The sequence below is a fragment of the Heterodontus francisci genome, chromosome 11 (genome assembly GCF_036365525.1).
Source record: "Heterodontus francisci isolate sHetFra1 chromosome 11, sHetFra1.hap1, whole genome shotgun sequence".
Classification (NCBI taxonomy): Eukaryota; Metazoa; Chordata; class Chondrichthyes; order Heterodontiformes; family Heterodontidae; genus Heterodontus; species Heterodontus francisci.
The window spans coordinates 105,571,239-105,590,983 of NC_090381.1; the positions used below are offsets into that span (position 1 = coordinate 105,571,239).

The window sequence follows — 19,745 nt, forward strand, 5'->3', positions numbered from 1 at the left end:
GATTAAGATTGCCTGATTTGCAGCAAACATTAGGAAGATTTGCAGAAAAGACACTGGTGTGCTGTATAAAATACACAATGGAATAGCCTATCCACTGGAGGTTTTTATCTCAACTGAAGTCCTGATAACTCGTAAAGGTGCAGCAATTAGCTGCCCGCGAAGGCTCATTTGATTCAAAGAAAAACAAACTGTTTCACTGTATTTCAGGAGTCCCATCTTTGGGAATGGTAAGGCAGTGAGAGGGGTGGGGGAGAGAAACATTGAAATAGAAAAGGACCTTTTTATTTTTGTTTACTGGTTGTCTTGACACTTGAGAAATCCATCTGCATGCTGAGCCTCCAATCTGAGAGATCTCGCAGGTTAAGTTTCTAGTTGTGTAATCTAAACGACAAACCCTGCTCCCATAGATACAAACCCCACTTACCTAAACCCAGAAAATCTTGGTGCATGTTGGCAGTTTTAGACAGAGGAGCAGATAACTCAGGCCACTGTCCTGAAGCCTTCAGCAGTCAAAGAAAGATTTCATGACCTCAGGATGTCCCAAAACACTTTACAGCCCAAGAAGTACTTTTGAAGTGTAGTCAGTGTTGTACGGAAGGAAATTCCGCAGCCATTTTACACACAAGGTCCCACAAACCGCAATGAGATAACTTCCAGATAATATGGTTTAGTACTGTTGATTGAGGGATAAATATTGGCCAGGACACTGGGGAGAACTCCTCTGCTCTTCTTCAAAATAGTGCCATGGGATCTTTCACGTTCACCTGAGAGGGCAATTCGGGCCTTGGTTTAATGTCTCATCTAAAAGAGAGGAATGTAGTTTAACCCTAAGAACTTACAAAGTCAATTTTGTCAGCATTTTACAAAGTCCATCATATTTACACTATAAATATAAAGAGAATTCATATTTTGCGGTTGTAAGAAAGCGATTTTATTGCTACGAAGCAGAAAGACTGATTATTGATTTGCACGCATTATGTACAAAATCAGGAAACTAGCTCCAGCAAAAGCATCTTACATTTATTTAGTGCCTTTAAGGTAATAAAACCTCCCAAATTGCTTAATGTGCATGTTATCAAACAGAATTTGACACTCAGCCACATAAGGAGATATTAGGGGAGATGACTAAAAGATTGGTCAAATGGGTGGGGGGGAAGGGGGGGTGGGTGGTTGGGAGTTAAGGAGCATCTTAAAGGAGGAGAGAGAGAGAGAAGTGGAGAAGTTTAGGGAGACAGAATGGAAATTACATTGGACTCAAAAAGTTGGTGGAGAGAGACAGATGAAGCTTCTCTTCTAATATGGAAGAGATTACACCATAAATGGAGGTGATTCTACCTGTCACCCAGTGCAGGACCTAGCTCTTCAATTGGAGCTTCTTACTCATATACAATTTCTTTTGCCCACTGTTTCACTGGAGAAGAGAGTATGGAGAGGAAGCATCAACCAAGTGTTGATAGGACAGCAGGCACCGTTAACAGTATAAGCAGGTCGTTTAACTTGAATTGTGAGGACTCAATTATAACGAGATTGGAGATAGTGGGTAATCTGTTTCTCAGCCGTATTATACCACATGGAGGTTAGTTAAAACATGGAATGGCAGAAACTAGCATTTAGTACTGTACAAACAATAATTAAACACTTGATTAAGACTGGAAGATTATGAGAAGTACAGTTAGAGACAATCAAATATCTCCTGCACAATGAAGATGTAATGCTATTGAGAGTAACCAAAGTTATACTAGAAATCTGAAATAAAAACAGAAAATGCTCAGCAGGACAGAGTTAGTATGTCAGGTTGAAGATCTTTCATCAGAACTGAAAGAGTTCAGTGTTTAAGCCAGTACAGAGCCAGGGCAAAGAAGGGCCTGAAAAGAACAAAACGGAGACTTTTATGTTAAGATGAAAGAGAGAACGTTTGACAAATCTTGGGTCAGGTGATTGTCAGTTGGATAGCTTTGACATGGTAGACTCCAGATGGTCTATGGAAAGCTGTGTGGCCTTTATACATTTTGTGCTTTCTTGTGAGAGCAAGATAGAGAGAAGGAACTGGAGAAAGAGAAAAAACAGAGGGAGGGTTTTGTAATATATAATACAATTTCCCATATTTGGCCAGAAGAAAACTTTGCAAATGGTTTTAGACCTTGTAGAATAGTGCATATTTGTGAAATGTCTTATCCTGAAAAGAACTTACAAATCGTCAAATTGTGCATTTTATAACAAAAAAACACTGCTTTTATAATATTTAGTCATTATCAGATTGTTTAATTCGCTGGGGGTTTCATCATTTCCTAGACCCAACACACAGACACACACTTGTGCTATTTAAAAGCATGCCCCCAGTAAATATATTTTCTGTACTTGTCCATGACATTTTAACAACATAGATAAATGGACATCCAGGTTTACGCCCAGGCCTCTTTGGACCGCCGCTGTTTCCAGCATTTAGAAAGTACTCTGATCTTTCCTTTTTAGATACAAAGTGGATGACCTCACACTTACCTATAATGAAATCCACTTGTCACAGTTTTGCCCATTCACAGAATCTATTAATAACTCTTTGTAATTTCATGCTTCCATCAACACTGTTTTCAATGCCACCTATCTTTGTGTCAACTTGGCAAACTTGGATATGTATCTTTCTATCCCATCATCAAAGTCATTAATAAACACGGTGAATAGTTGAGGCCCCAACACACATCCCTATGGGATGCCGTTAGACATTATGCCAATTTGAGTACCTGCCTATTGTCTTTACTCTTTGTCTCCTGCCACTCAGCCAATTTCCTAACCAGCTCAATAATTTGCCTTCAATTCCATGGACTTCAGATATAGTCATCAAATGCTCCCAGTTTTAAACCTTGCAATGTAATTTGTTTGCCTGGATTGTGTTACATAGAATTACATCGCATTTACAGCATAGAAACAGGCCATTCAGCCCAAGTAGTCTATGCCAGTGCTTATGCTGCACACGAGCCTCCTCCCACCCGACTTCATCTCACCCCATCAACATAACCTTCTATTGCTTCTTCCTCGTGTGTTTATCTATCCTCACTTTAAATGCGCCAGTATTATTCATCTGAAGGAATCCATGTGGTAGCGAGTTTCACATTCTGACCACATGCTGAGTGAGAACGTTTCTCCAAATTTCATTATTACTACCTTATATTTATGTTACCTTAGTTTTGGACTTCCTCACAAGCAGAAACAGCGACTCTACGTCTACCCTATCGAACCCCTTCGTAATTTTGGAACCTCGATCAGGCCACTGTCAGCCTTCTCTTTCTGGAGAAAAGGTCCCGAGCCTGTTCAGTCTTTCCTGATAAATTATAACCTCTAGGTTCTTGCATCATGCTTGTAAGTCTGTTATGTTGCACTTTATATAGGGCCCTTAGACCTTTGACTGATGCTGGAGTGACCATGAAATCGTAAGCTTAGACTTCTTTGCTGCAGGTGTGTAGGGAGTTCCAACGTGGAAACTGTACCAGGGGCGAGAACGACTGCCGCTTTGCTCACCCGGCGGACATCGCGATGGTGGACACCAACGACAACACGGTCACTGTGTGCATGGATTACATCAAGGGCCGCTGCTCCCGGGAAAAGTGCAAGTACTTCCACCCCCCTGCCCACCTGCAGGCCAAGATAAAGGCTGCGCAGCATCAAGTGAATCAGGCAGCGGCTGCCCAGGCCGCTGCCACTGCAGCCGCCATGGTGAGTGGCAAGCGTGATTCTAACCAAGTCTAAGTGGCCGGCAGGGGATGTAAAGGAGCCATTAATAATTTTAGCGCGGTGTTTATGTTTTTCCGTGAGTTAGTGCAGTGAGAAATAAGCAGTTGGGCAATATGATTTGTAACCATGTTTTGTGCTGCACCTTTTAAAATTATTGTTTGCGCTCTCCCTTTTGTCGTTAAGTGAAAGAATTGGTAAAGGCAATAATATTAATGAGTGATGGCTAATGCCTGCTTTTAACTTGGTCACCAGTTCCTTTGCCTAAGGCTATATTTGTGCATTTCTCTCACTGTGTTATAGACAAAAATATATAAGTATAAAATTTATACTAGCCCGCAGTAAAACCTTAAGTGATAGCTATAAATGTACATTGGTATGATTAACGTGATGGGGAAACCTGGTGCTGTGTTCGAGCCTATAGTGATGCCCAGAGCAGGAGAGGCAAAGGACACAGGGGGACAACTCTGCCTTGGCTGGATAGGACATTGTTCTTGTAATTAACTTGATGATATATGTGGTAAAAGTCCTTAGCCTCACAATAACTACTCAGTAGTGCCTTTATTGTGCATGCCTAGTCTTGTTATTTGTTGTATATGGCATTCCGATGATTTGTTTTTTTTATTTGTTTTTTTCCTCACCTACCCACAATGCACTGCTGCCCCCATGATGCACCTCTGCTTGCTGTTTATGTTAATGCGCTTGAACCCCATTGGCCCATTGCCATCATGTGCTCGCTGCCTGCTAATTAAGACTCAGTCGGCTGTCAAATCACTGAAGCGACCCCTCGAGGCAACCTTTGACCTGGTACTATGACCTTTCACCTTTTAGCTTGGCATGTAGCTTTATTAGGGTTACAAGTTATAACTTAAAACATTTATTTAAGGGAAAAAAAAATCAGTATTAGTACTTTTTTTTTCTGTTGTAAACAATAAAGAGTGGTGATAAATTGACTGTGGCATCATCTGCTTTGAGCAGTTCAAAGAGAAATAAACCTTGAACACAAAAACACCTCATTCTCTCAAATTTTCCAAGTGGCAAAATGAAGCTCAGGCAATTTGCGATTAAATTGTCCAAAAAAATGCAACTGACAAAGCAACCATAGTGTTAACTGAAACACCACACTCAGTTCATCACCTGTGGATTGCCCCTCCGACGTAACATTGGGGGATGTTAAATTTATGTATTCATAATAATTCTGTACTTATCTGGTTGGCATGGCTTTTTTTTGGTTTAAAGTCGTAACATGTAAATGTTCGTTACTCAGTGTTTAGGTACCTGCATGAGTTGCATGTCAAGTTTTTATTTTGGGGGAAAAGTGTGGGCTTATCATTTTATTTTGTAGATATTCCTTTTATTAATCGCTCTTAAAGATTATAGTTAACATTGCCTTTAATGTTGAACGTCATGGAGCTAGCAGTGCAGCTTTCTGCCTTTGTATATTAAGCCTCTCTTATTGTAAGTTTTGTGATGTGTAACATGTAGTAACATACAATGTAGTTATTTTTGTTTTAATTTTCCTGTTGATTTTTTTTTTTAATTATGGAATAATGCTTGCTGTACATATTGTTTCTGTCTTGTCACAGGTAGTACTCTTGTTGCTTGCTTGCTAGATGGTTAGAATTGTAAAAATGGCCGCCTCGTATTTTTGCACCCGTACTGATTGTGTGTTGTTTTCTTTCTGCTTTTGTTTCCTCATCCTATGTTTTTTTTTACTCTACTTCTCTTACTTCACCTGTTATTTCCAGGGTCTTCCTCCTGGTGTCCTCCCCCCATTACCAAAGAGACCTGCACTAGAAAAAGCCAATGGTGCCACGACCGTCTTTAACACTGGTGTTTTCCAATACCAACAGGCCCTTGCAAACATGCAGCTACATCAACAAACGGCCTTCATCCCACCAGGTAAGGCGAGGAAGCCTCTTGTGCTTGACACTTGAGTGGCAGGAAGGGAAAATATGTGATTTTCTGGTGCTTTGTAAAAAGAAAAACATACTAACAATAGCAATCCAATAATTCTGTTCTAAATAATTTGATTTGCTGGGTACCTTTTTTTTGATGGTTGATCACAAGATTGGAAAAAATAAAGCTGTTGTTTCCTAACTTCAAGTGACTTAAGGAAATAGGAGAAAGCACCGAAAGCTCAGTGCAGGGACTTCCTCCATAACCCATTCAATGGGGATGGGCATTGAAATGGCATTGTAATATCAGAGGTGGGGAAATGGCAAGCCACTTTTGACTATCTTAAAGAAACTAAAGATCAAGAGCAAAGCTACAAGATTGAAGGACACCATCAGGGCTGAAGAGAGCAGGAGAGAAACCAGGGTAAAATAAGGGGAAGTGCTCAGGTGAGGCCAACTTGACTTCAAAAGCCTCTTGCTATGGGTGCGAGGAGGTGGGAAAGGTGGTTTCTTTTTCATTTCAGTGAAAGATCCATGAAACATCATTTCCAGGAGATTTCTGTACATCTTCTGCTGCAGTGATAGCAGGCTGGATGAAATTCAACCCCTGTGTATTTTAATAGGATGGAAGGACAGAGGGATGCAAGACGTTCCACAGTTTCCAAAGGAACAACATCGGGGATAATTTTAGCCAAACTCGCCGGGCAGGAAACCTCAACAAGATTAGGTGGAACGTTGGATTTACACCTGCACATTGACTTCAAAGTAGAGGGAAATCAGGCAGGGTGTAAAACCAACATTACACCCAATCCTTTCAGTTCCACAACGAGTGGGTCAGGTTAAAATTGCTCCCTAAATGCAGTTGATGGCATCATGAATCGTGCAGTGAAGCCAAAGCAAGCATGCCCAGCAATGATAACTGCTGCAGCCCCCACTCATGCTGATGGCAAAGTACCACTGTCTTAGTTTACATGTGCATCTCCCTGTGCATGGGGTTAAGGCAGTGGGTGCATGTGCCATCTTCCTCCACCTTCTCTGGATTCTGAAGTCATCCACTAAAGAAGAGTAGCATGAGCAGGAGAAACCCCCTCCAGACACCCACGGTGTCTGCTACTTATTACTGGTCTTCATGGAATCAGTTCAGCTGATTTTCACTAAGTTGGGAGAGCATGTAACTGAATATAGGGGCAAAGGTGAAGCTTGGTCATTGCTCATTTTTCCATTAGGAATACCACACTAAACTGTCTTCCTCTACCACTTGTTTAAGAGTTTAGTGAGCAAAGCAACAAAATAATAGGACAAAACAGAAAAGGATAAAATCAAATGAAAGGAAAGTCTGTGGGGGTAATTTTGATTTTGGGCAATCGTGTAAAACTTGCACTGTTGGATCAGTTCCCCATTATACAACTCTCCCCATTCTCATGAAAATCCAGGAGAGCTTTATAATGGGCAGCTGAATCAATAGTGCCCAATTTACACTATGGCCTATAGTTCAAATTGCACCACCCTCCCCCCTCCCAGCCCCCACAGTGAGGGAACTGTATAGAGGTATATAACAGGATAGAGAATGTAAAGTTGGATCAGTACTTACAGATACATAGGTCAGAATAGTAAGGGACAAGTCCAGGGCTGATGTCAAGAAGTATCTCTTTGCACTGAGAATGATTACCAGTGGAAACTGGTTACCATGAGAGGTGGTCAAGGCAGGATTTATTTGAGAAACAGCTAGCTGGTGCAATGGGGAGATGTGGATTTGGTATTCTGGAAGGATGAGATGAGATGGGCTGGAGACTTTGTCATACAAACCTGCCTTGCAAAAGCAAAATGCAAGCATGAAAGAGGTTGGCATAATGACAGAGAACACCAGCTCCCTGACCCTGATCTTAATTCACTGATGAATGGTAGTTGTAGAGATCTGTAAGTACGTACATCTGATACGTGCAGGAGACTGGTCCATTAGTACCCAACTATTTTTGAGAGTGTTAACGCTTAATGGGTAAAATTTCAATTGAAGCTGCATGATTGTATTATTTTTTAAGTGATATACTAAATCCACTTCTGTTCAATGAGATTTTAAATATGGGCTTTATTGAATTCAATTTTGAAAATCCTTTTCTAAATGCAATCTTTTTTTTAATTCTCATCCTTCAAAACCTCTCTTAACCAATTCTCTGTTTTTATAAGTCTGCTATTTTCTGTTGTTTTACTCTCTTCCTCGCTCACTATCTGTTTTTTCTTACTGTCCGCTCTCTCTTTCTCCCTCTTACGATAGCACTGTTGTTATCTCTATTTTCTGTAGCCATCATCTGTCTGTATTTCTCTCTTTTAACTTAACCCATGGCAATTGACCACTTGGGATGAGGTACTGCAGGGATGCTAATGGCAGTGATGCGATTTAAGTCAGCACCTTTAGGAGAGGAGGAGAGGAAAGTCATTTAAAAGAAAGCGTTAAAGGACTGGGTGTTGTGGAGTGAAGGAGAATACTGCTTTGAAAGCTGGGTTTGAATCTAAACTGGAGCAATGAGATAAAATCTTGCTCCCTCTGCTGGCTGTAAGAATGAGCTTGCGGCATTTAGTGAATCTGCAGTACAAACTATGTATGATTGGAGCTCAGGCTTTGGAATTGTGCTGTGTGGACTGTGGGCCACATATATCTTTACAGAATATCTTTATGCGGAGCTTGAGCAGGGACATGCACACTTATTTCAACCAGCTTAACATTTCTGTCAAAGGAGCTGGCACAGGTACAAATACTAACAGAGTCATTTCACCCCTGAACAGCCTGGCTCTAATTTTAAGGTTATCCCACCTTGTTTTGGACTCTCCCCAAGCAGAGGAAATCGTTTCTCTCGACCTATCTTATCAAATCCTTTAATCATCTTAATCACCTCAATTTGATCACCCCTTAACCTTCTATACAAGAGGGAACATAAGCTGAGTCTGTGCAACCTGGTTTATAAATTAACCCTTTTAGCCCTGGTATCAATTAGGACAAGCATTTACACACCTCGCTTTGTTAAGCTCAGCTCGTGAAGCATAGAAAAGGACAGATAGAGGTCAGGCATCTTGCATCATAGCGGCAATCCTGGTAACGTTTATATAGATTTATCTGGGACTTTGTGGTAAAGTCCCACTTTTAAGTGAGAAAAGCGCAGGTGATTCAGTAAGCATTGATTACTCTGCTGATATCTACTTGAAAAGGACAGTGAAGGAGAGAAAGCAGTTGAATCAATGCTTAATGATTCACCTTAGCATTTCTCTTGCTGAAGAGGAAATGGGGGGTATAATTTTGCTTTGGAAGCTGGTTTTTGGAGCAATAGCAGGCTTTCCCATGTTGGGTGTTGAGGTGAAAGGGTACCAACCTCACACAAGCGAGTGTTCGTCGTGTGTGTGCTCATGCAGTGAGCGTCTGCAGGCAGTTCAACCCTAGGGGGCAACACAGCCAAGACTGACCCTGGTCCTCACCCAAGACTGACCTTATTTTCCAGAAGGGGTTAGTTGGAGGGTGTTGGGGGGGGGTGGGGGTTGCTCATGGGATAGCAGTTGGAAGTAGGAACCCTTCTCTGTTCTGATGTACTATGTAGTGTGAATTAGAGAAAGACCTGTATTTATATAGCACCCGCCACAACATCAGAACATCCCAAAGTGCTTTACAGCCAATGAAATACTTTCGAATTGAAGTCACTATTATAATATAGGTAACATGACAGTCAATTTATGCACAGCAAGCTCCCACAAACAGCAATGAGATAATGATCAGATCATCTGTTTTAGTGATAAATATTGATGAGGACACCAGGGAGAACTCCCCTGTTCTGTTCAAAATTTAGGAGTCTTTTAGATTCCCCTGAAAAGGCAGACAGGGCCTCAGTTTAATGTCTCATCTGAAAGACCTTTGACAGTGCAGTGCACCCTCTGTACGGCACTGAAGTGTTAGACTGCATTATCTGCTCAGGCTGCTGAAGTAGGAGTTGAACCCACAACTTTCTGACTAATGAGGCTATCCACTGAGCCAAGGCTGGTTGTTATTGGTGAGGGATATGTTATACTGGTGCCTGGACATGTTCCCTGACACCCGGTGACATCAATCATCGCCATGTTAAGTGTAGCATAGATGCTGAATAAGACTCCGTTTATTCTTCCCAACAATACACATCAGCTTTAACCTTGGAAGACCACTCTGCACTGTACCAGTGTGCCACTTCCCATTTCCCAAACCAATCATTCTTAGGCCTGGCTGAGTGACATTGCCAATTAGTGATGTAGGCCCACTTGGAACTGGCTTCAGACTTCCCGACCTCAATTCACATAGGACAAAGCCAGTGGTGATTTTTGTCTTATGGTTATATGGTTGTTTAACACTTGAAGCTGAGGAAGGTTATTGGGGGAGAGCAGTGCAGTGGGATGAGATTTATAGATCGCTCTGCTAAAGAGCCAGCACACATACAGTGAACTGAACAGCCTCCTGTCATACTGTAAAACTGCTGTGCCCATCAGTTTGGGCTAGATTTGAGCCCAAAGTTTCCAAAGTGAAAGGCCAGTCTCTAGCCTATTGTACTACTTGCTTCCTGGATGTAACAAATGTCTAGCAAAATAGGTGACAGCAGCTGGCACTTCTAGAAATAAAGGACCATGATAGGGTTAATCTACAGTGCAAAGGTTTGACTAATTACAGAGGAAACAAGTCAGTTGTTCACTGGTCCCAGTTATAATTATTGGGATGCGCTGCCCTATTCTCCTATTTCCTTCCGTCGTTGGTTTAATGTTTTGTCACTGTATCTTTATTCAGAGTCTGTACTTATAAAGCTGTTTGCTGTGGGTCTCTGTGCGTACCTCTCCATAAATAACAAAGTTACTAACCTTAACCATTTTCTTTTGCTTATTGCATTATAAAGGAGTCCTCTGCAACAATTGTAATGAACCTTTTGAGTGCAATTGACAAAAAAGGGGAGTGTCATTTTGGAGGATGCCGGAAATATTCTTCCAATAAAGGGACCTACAGCATTCAGTCACAAATGTTTGCGAGTTAGTGCAACTGAGCTGATAATATTATCACTGCTGCTTTACGTTCCATTTGCTTCACATTTCGCTCAAGGCTATTATGTGTGCTGGTATGAACAGTGCTCTGTTGGTTGTTCTCCATTCCCATTTACTGTAAATCATTTAAATGTTATGCAGTTGTATTTTTAAGGAATTGGCTGTTACAGCCCTATTCCATTCTGCTGCCTCCCCCCCCCCCACCCTCCTTCAAACTCTATTGAATTGAATGCACTTCTGAAAAGTTACTACAATGAACCAGACCTGCTATAGGAACCTTTTCACTGCCATCACTGTGTTAGCATGATTCGGGATTTAAAGGGAAGGCCCACTATCAACATCTTTTAAAATTCAAAAGGATACTTATATTAAAGAAAGAAGTTATATTTATATAGCACCTTTCACACGGGACATCTCAAAGCGATTTATAGCCAATGAGGTACTTTTGAAATAAGTCACTGTTATAATGTAGGAAATGCAGCAGCCAATTTGCACACAGCAAGTTCCCACAAACAGCAATGGGATAATGACCAGTTAATCTGTTTTAATGATGTTGATTGAGGGATAAATGTTTCCCGGGACAAAACTTATAACTTATGTATCTCTGCTGCGTTTAAATGGCATTTACTGAGCTTGATGGTGTGAGAAGCTGAATTAAAGAGGAGTGGGCCATTATTAGGAAGCAACTTGCATTTATATAGCACCTTACCATACACGCATGATATCCTAAAGTGCTTTACAGCCAATGAAGTACTTTTGAAGAGCAGTCACTGTAGTAATGTGGGCAAATACAGCAACCAATTGTATGCAGCAAGGTCCTACAAACAGCAAATGAATGAATGACTAAATAATTTGTTTTTGCTGCTAGTGATGGAGAAATGGTGCCCAGGCCACTGGGAGAATTGTCTGCTCTTTTTCCATTGAGCCACAGGGACTCTGAAGTCCACATGAGCAGGCAGACGGCACCTCAGTTTAATGTCTCATCTGAAAGACAGCACCTCTGACAGCTGGCACACCCTCAGTACTGCACTGCAGTGTCAGCCTAGATTACATTCTCAAGTCCTGGAGTGGGGCTTGGAACACAACCCCCTGACTGAGAGGCACGAGTTCTACCAATCAATTCTTTATGCACCCCACATCGGGATGGATATATTGACCTTGGAGGGAGTATAGTGTAGGTTTACCAGAATGATAACGGGGCTTAAAGATTTAAATTATGAGGACAGGTTGCAGAAACTGAGCTTGTATTCCCTTGAGTTTGGGAGTTTGGAAGTTTGTGGAGTGATCAAATTGAAGTGTTTTAAATGATAAAAGGATTCAGTAGGATGGATTTAAAAAAAAACTGCAACAAGGGGCTACAATCAAACAATGAGAGCTAGAACAGTTAGAAATGAAACCAGGAGGAACTATGTTTCACACAGAGGGTGGTATAAATCTGGAATTCTCTCCCCCGAAAGGCTGGCGTTCATTGAAATTTTCAGGAGCAGGTCATTAAGGCCATGGCTGAAAGGTTCACCATTGGTAGTTCTTGCGTGGTGGTCAGCTAATTGTATGGCAGTGGCAACTGGTCTGGGAGCTTATTCACTGCGTCAAGTAGTGTGTGGTACGGGGAGTGCCAAAAGAGAGAAAAGGCAGAAAATAAATTTACTTTTAACGTATAAACATCATCGATTTTCATCATGTTACAAAGTATAAATGTGTTCTAAAGGAAAATCAATGCTGCATCCATTTCTGAAAACCATTAAAAAAATGTTTCCATTGTAATGTAGGAAACGTGGCAGCCAATTATGCACAAAGCAAGGTTCCACCAGCAGCAATGAGATAAATGACCAGTTAATCTGTTTTAGTAATGTTGTTTGAGAGCTAGATATTGGCCAGGACACTGGGGGACTCTCCTCTGCTTTTCTTCAAACTAGTGCCATGGGTTCATTTACATCCACCTGAGAGGGCAGACGTTGCCTTGGTTTAACATCTCATAATAGGATTCAATAGGGTTGATACAGAATTCCCTCAGTTCTGCCCTGGGAGTGTCAGCGTGGATTATGTGCTCAAGTCTCTGGAGTGGGACTTGAACCCGTGCATCCCTCCTGACTCTCACATGGCTGACACACAAATGATGCAGAAATAAGGGTTGAGGAAGCAATCTGATTTGTGAAATAGTTTTGTGAATGGCAGTGCAAAGGGAACCAAAACCAATTTTGAACAGCAAAGTTAGCTACCAGCACACATGTTTAAATATGTGTCCCTCACAAAGCACACTGTTTTCTTGTAGATCAGGCTATTGTATGATTTGATTGTGCTGACACAGCACAAGCCTCTGTTCCCTCAATAACAAGTTTTTTCCTCTTTGTTACAATGGTTTCTAATTACACATGTGATGGGTTGTTTTAATTCTTTTCCCCTTTCAAATCCACCTTCCTGTTGCAATGCATGATGGGCAGGCTCAATATTGTGCATGACACCCGCTACAAGTGTTGGTAGGTGCCAGCTTTGTTTTTCGATTATCTGTACCTGTAGAATTTTTACCCACAGGCCCTTCAAAGTCCATCGCTGAGATCAGCACATTCTTTTGCTGCCAAGGTAACCGGATGAGATGTATCCAAGGATACTGAGGGAAGTGAGAGTGGTAATTACGGAGGCACTGGCCATAATTTTCTAGTCTTTCTCAGCCTCGGGGGTGGTGCCAGAGGACTGGAGAATTGCAGATGTTACACCCTTGTTCAGAAAAGGTTGTAAAGATAAGCCCTGTGACTACAGGCCAGTCAGTTTAACCTCGGTGATGGGGAAACTTCTGGAAACAATAGTTTGGGACCAAATCAATAGTCACATGGACAAATGCAGGTTAATTAAGGAAAGCCAGTACAAATTTGTCAAGGGAAAATCATGTTTAACTAACTTACTGGAGTTTTTTGAAGAGGTAGCAGAGAGGGTTGATGAGGGCAATGCTGTTGATATGGTGTACACAGACTTCCAGAAGGCATTTGATACAGTGCTACATACAGACCTGTGAGCAAACTTATAGCTCATGGAATAAAAGGGACCGTCGCAATATGGATACAAAATTAGCTGACAGGAAACAGACAGTAGTGATTAATGGATGTTCTTTGGACTGGAGGAAGGTTTGTAGTGGGGTTCCCCAGGGGTCAGTGTTGGGACCCTTGCTCTTCCTGATATATGTTAATGACCTAGACCTTGGTGTACAGATCACAATTTCAAAATTTGCGGATGATATGAAACTTGGAAGCATTGTGAACTGTGAGGAGGATAGTGTAGAACTTCAACAAGACATAGACAGGTTGGTGGAACGGGCAGACAGGTGGCAGATGAAGTTCAAGGTGGAGAAATGTGAAGTGATTCATTTTGGTAGGAAGGACATGGAGAGACAATATAAGATAAAGGGTACAATTCTAAAGGGGGTGCAGGAGCAGAGGGCCCTGGGTATATATGTACATAAGTCATTGAAGGTGGCAGGATAGGTTGAGAGAGCGGTTAATCAGACATACAGTATCCTTTATTAATAGGGACATAGAGTACAAGAGCAAGGAGGTTATGTTGAACTTGTATAAGACCGTAGTTCGGCCTCAGCTGGAGTATTGCTTCCAGTTCTGGGCGCCGTACTTTCAGAAAAATGTAAAAGCATTGGAGAGAGTACAGGAAGGATTCACAAGAATGGTTTCAGAGATTAGGAACTTCAGTTATGAAAATAAATTGGAGAAGTTGGAACTGTTTTCCTTGGAGAGAAGGCTGAGAGATGATTTGATAGAGGTATTCAAAACCATGAGGGGTCTGGACAGAGTAGGTAGGGAGACACTGTTCCCACTCGTGAAAGGATTGAGAATGAAAGGGCCCAAATTTAAACTAATTGGCAAAAGAAGCAAAAGTGACATGAGGAAAAACTTTCACGCAGCAAGTGGTTAGGGTCTGGAGTGCACTGCCTGAGTGTATGTGGAGGTAGGTACAATCAAGGTATTCAAAAAGGAATTAGACTGTTATCCGAAAAGGAAGAATGTGCAGCGTTACGGGGAGAAGGTGGGGGAATGGCAATGTTGAATTGCTCATTTGGAGAGCTGGTACAGACACGATGGGCCAAACGGCCTCCTTCTGTGCTGTAACAGTTTTGTGATTCTGTAACAGTAGTGGGTGCTATAATTGTCTAACGTGCCCTAGGTTAGAGAGAGACAAAATTCCTGCTCCACAATAGAGTAGTTCATAGGATCTTACAACAGATAAGGAGGCCATTTGGCCCATCCTAACTGTGCTGGCTCTTTGAAAGAGCTATCCAATTAGTCCCACTTCCTTGCTCTATCCCTATGTTTCTTTTTCAATTACTTATCCAATTCCCTTTTGAAATTAACGTTGAATCTACTGCCAGCGCCCTTTCAGGCAGTACATTCCAGATCGTTAAAAATTCGCTTTGCAAAAAAAAATCTCCTCTTCTCCCCCTCTGACGATTTTTGGACTGCCTCATTTTCCCTTACATGAAATTTTTGAACAGCCTCAGTCAACATTAGATGCATTTTTGGACACACCCTCGTTCCAGGGTCAGTCTGAACCCAAACTCCACTTGGGAAACGCAGCCCTGACTTGTGAAAGGGAAAAACTTTGTGTGACGACTTTTATTTTCCCAAAGCTTATTCAGAATGTCTTTACTATAGACTTAGAGAGGTATGATGAAATTGCAACATTTGTATTTCACGCATAGATGGCAACAAAGAACCTTCCCTTTCATTGTGTGCTGCCCTTTTAAACTGTATGGGATTTCTTTGCCCTCTCCACTTCTACATCCCTGACAATCTCCCCACATTCTCTTGCTCCCAGTCAATCAGTTCTCTTCAGCTGATAATTCTGAAATTGACCATTGGATTGAAATAACTAATTGTCCAGTCAGTTCTGTTCAATTTAAGAGTGAATGGACTTTGAAGGGACTGTGCTTCTCACTGCTAAGGTCAGTTTAGAATTATTAAAGCTCTTGTTGCATAATTTAGCATTTTTTAATTATCCTATTAATGAGTATGAAGCAGTAAAATGTTTATAAATGTCGCTTTGCAATAATGGATAACTATGGATTTCTTTTAATGATTGTTGTGGCTTAATTAAGAGTTTGACAGAACATTTAGATTAAAGCATGATGATTGAACTGCTTTGAAAGTATATACTATAATCCTAATTGATATTTCTTTTTAAGAGGTGTGTAATATTAATTTTTTATGAGCTTGTTGCATTGATTTATCTAATTGTTGTTAATGAACATTTTCCCCTTTTTCTCCCTTTTCTTTTAATATTCATTTTGTTTGCTGCTCGTTTTCACTTTCTTTGTCCCTCCTCCTTACCTCTGACCTACCCCCTTCTTTACTCAACCCTCCCTAACACTCCTCCTTCTCTCCTCTTCCTTGCCTGGCCCCACATCTTTATTTTCTCCTTCCCTCTTTCCTCTCTCCTGCTCTGCGAATACATGTCACCTGCGGCGATGACGTCATGTGGCTTATTGCTGTGCTAACTCCGCGCCGCGTGTTGCTCTGGTTTCTTCTGCCGCCACCCACCTCCCCCTCCCCCCATTCTGCCACATACTTCTCCTCTGTCACCCTCTGTGATTTCCCGCCAATAAAAAGTACCCATGATGCACGGTGCTAATCCTGCGGCCGTATCCGCGGCAACGACATCCGCCACAAGTGTTCCCTTTGCAGCTACAGCCACCGCCAACCAGGTTTGTTCATTTACAGCTTCAGTTGTTCGTATTTCTACAGCAAAGCTGCAAAGAATGCCTTTAAAGTTAGTGTTTGGGAAGCGGTTCTGTGTTTTTTTTTTTGTTGCTGTTGTCGAACTGCAATGGTATCACAAGATTAAAATGTCCAGCCCATTTTTTTTCAGATGGAAGAAAGGACTTGACGGGAGCCTTTGCTTAGCGTTCTGGTCTAACTTTAGTAAATATAATTTATCGCTAGAATTTTTCTTTCCTTTCTGAGGATTTTTTTTTTCACCAGATCCGAGGGAACACCTTTACAGGGATCTGTGCCTGAGACGCGAGCCATTTTAACTTCCAGGCCTAGTTTAAATAAACCAGGACATATCCTGCTGGAAACCTGCCAGGTGTCACGTCAGGGGCTGAGTTGTGGGAACAAAAATTGGGTTGGGAGCCCGAGGATGCTGGAGATTCTTCCCTTTATCAGCGCTGGACAGTCAATCAGGGTGAGAGGCAAGGTCCAGGGGACAGGATAGGTCCAATGACTCCTTACAGGATTCTAGGCTGTGGTGTGGTGTGTTGTGGGGGCAGCACTCCTCTTCCCTACCCACCTGGATTCCACAGGAAATTAACGTTTTTTAGACTTACATTATGTTATTTCATTCGCAGCAATTAATCTCTTAATGGCGCATACAGATAACAGATTTTGTGGCCTTAAAGGGTGAGGTTACATTAAACACTGCTGCATATTAGCAGCAGAGTGGTGCATTGTGCATGACACTTAACGTATCGGGGGCAATTTTGACCTTTGGCAGTTGTGTAAAAAGGGCAATATCGGATCATCTGCCCGTGTGGCGAGTGTTTGGCCTGATGTCCGTCTACTGGCTGTTGAGTAGGTCCCGTGCAAACCTCCCAACACCAAGCGTTAAAGTGACGTTGCAGCATCGATGACCTCACCATCAAAGTAAGTAAAGCTGGTCAAGGGCATAGGGTGGGCAGGAAAACATTGGGAACACAACTCAACACCCACCCACTCCCAATCTCTTAAACTCCTCCAACCCCCAACCACAGTCTACTTGTTGGGCAAGGGGATGGTTGGGGTTTAAAATCTACCTCACTGAGTATAGAGAAGATCAGGCCTTGAGGCCCAACATGGTCGACAGCCTACCGATACTCATGCCTAGTCACATGTCACTGTCACATGACAAATGGTGACATGATGGAGCCTCCCAGCAGCCAACAATGGAACCGTAAGGTAAAGGATAGAAAAAAACCCGAAACTTTGACGCAGTTGAGTAGTCCGGAGATATCACAGCCGGGATTGCCTTTTGTGCGAAAAAATCCCAAAACACCAGCCCTTTTTCCACCCATTTAATTTTAAATGTGCAGAAATACACAGGATTCAAGTAGAAGCAGAACTGAACTCCTCCCCACATGTCACCACCCTGGTCTGTGCACGTCCTTGTATCGCTTCTGGGTTTTGTTCTCTTATGTTCAAATAAGATTACAGCAAAGTCTATATTTTTTTTTGCAGCTTTTAAATGTGAGAACTTAACAGGGTTTTCATTTATTCCAGTTACAATGTTATCCGAAGGATGTTTACTGTTTCCCGCGGCCTCTTTACTCCACCGTAGGTTGTCCTGTGCCTCTGTCAGGTAATGGTGCCAGTTTCACTGTGTGGTGATGCTTCCCACACTGGAGTATGTGCTTCCACGTAAAGACAAAGTCTACAGACGCCACTCCCTGTTCTGTCTTTGCATTTACGGGGAAGATTTGCTATCTTATTTCCCCACCTTATATACTTTATTAGTAGATAAGTACGTTGCAGGTCAGAGCCACTTGAAGAGTAGCCAGGTTTGTAGGGGAAGTGGCAAGATGGGGTGGGGAGGAGACCGGAACCGAGCTTAAGAGGGGTGAAAATAAATGCTTTGTTTCATGGATAATGGGCTGAACATTTTAATTGAAATAATAACTTTTGTATTTCCTGGAGTGTCTCGGTGTTTAAATAACTGGGCCCTTTTCATGTTTTGTTTTGCTTCATATTTTAAAAATACCATCCTTTAGTTGACACATTTGAGAAAGAAATTGCTTGCCCACCTTGTGTGTTTTAAAGTCACCAATTCCCAAGTGACATCCCAAGCAGCCTTCTCAGTACCCTGTGTTGAGATGTTTATTTATGACCCGCGATTGCCCGCTTGGCAAGATCTGATGTGTGCCGTTATGGAGTGGCATTGGATTGACCTGGGGAGTCCTGACACCCTCACCCTCACCCCTGCACTCTCCAGTTGCAGTAAGGGAAGAATTTGGGAAAGGGCTAAGCTACATCTGAGCTCTCTCTCTCTCTGTCTAGCTGACAGTTCCAGCATTGGCACGGGTTGATGCTCCCTGATGATAAATCAACATATCAGTTCACCTACAACTCCCTCCTCTCACGAAGGCACCGACATGTGCTGGGGTTTGCTTCCACCGCGGCTGATTAGCACCTCACCCCGGTGCTTATTCTTCATAAGTGAGCCCTAGACTGTGAATACCTGCTGGCTATTTGAATATGATGGCACGCCAAGTCCCAATGCTGCCCTGACCCCACATCCATGTTGCACACACTGTCCAAGAGGAATAACTGATTGGTAATCGAGGTGTCGTGTTCCCTTCCCTAGTCCAGGTGCGTTGGGATCAATGATGGGATCCCTGCTGCTGCGCACCCTGGAATTAGCTACCTCAGCGCAGACCAAACAAATTGAGCCTGGAATCTGCTTGGTCAGTATGGTTTAGTTCCATAAGTGGCAATGCAGCATTAGTAGAATTACTTCACAAGTCAATCTATAAAGTGACTTCCTAAAATCAAGTGGAGCAAATATAGAACCGCCAAGTCTATTCAAGGAAATACGTATTTTATATTGGGCGGTCAATATGAATGTACGAACATACGAATTAGGAGCAGGAGAAGGCCACTCGGCCCATCAAGCCTGCTGCGCCATTCAGTAGGTTCATGGCTGAACTGATTACTCCACATTTCCACCTACCCCTGATAACCTTCCACCCCCTTGCTTATCAAGACTCTATCTACCTCTTCCTTAAAAATATTCAAAGACTCTGCTTCCACCGCCTTTTGAGGAAGAGAATTCCAAAGACTCACGACCCTCTGAGAGAAAAAATTTCTCCTCATTTCTGTCTTAAATGGTCAGTCAAGTCGCCTCTTACTCTTCTAAATTCCAGCGGATGCAAGCCTAGCCTGTCTAATCTTTCCTCGTAAGACAGCCCGCCCATTCCAGGTATTAGTCTAGTAAACCTTCTCTGTACTGCCTCCAATGCATTTACATCCTTCTTTAAATAAGGAGACCAGTACTGTACACAGTACTCCAGATGTAGTCTCACCAATGCCCTGTATAGCTGAAGCATAACCTCCC

The 19,745-nt window shown here is 42.2% G+C and overlaps 1 protein-coding gene across 19 annotated transcripts in view; it reads left to right on the forward strand.

Moving 5' to 3' along the window:
- The window catches only part of mbnl1 (muscleblind-like splicing regulator 1), a 331,023-nt gene that overhangs the window by 299,329 nt on the left and 11,949 nt on the right, over positions 1–19,745 (forward strand). For 5 of the 19 annotated variants that reach the window (XM_068042698.1, XM_068042695.1, XM_068042713.1 and 2 more), the window contains 6 exons: positions 3,451–3,708; positions 4,477–4,530; positions 5,472–5,625; positions 13,100–13,135; positions 16,268–16,362; positions 17,915–17,993. In XM_068042698.1, coding sequence (XP_067898799.1) covers positions 3,451–3,708; positions 4,477–4,530; positions 5,472–5,625; positions 13,100–13,135; positions 16,268–16,362; positions 17,915–17,993 — 676 coding nt within the window. The remainder of the gene's footprint in view (positions 1–3,450; positions 3,709–4,476; positions 4,531–5,471; positions 5,626–13,099; positions 13,136–16,267; positions 16,363–17,914; positions 17,994–19,745) is intronic. The other 14 variants (XM_068042703.1, XM_068042701.1, XM_068042710.1 and 11 more) reach the window with 11 other exon arrangements.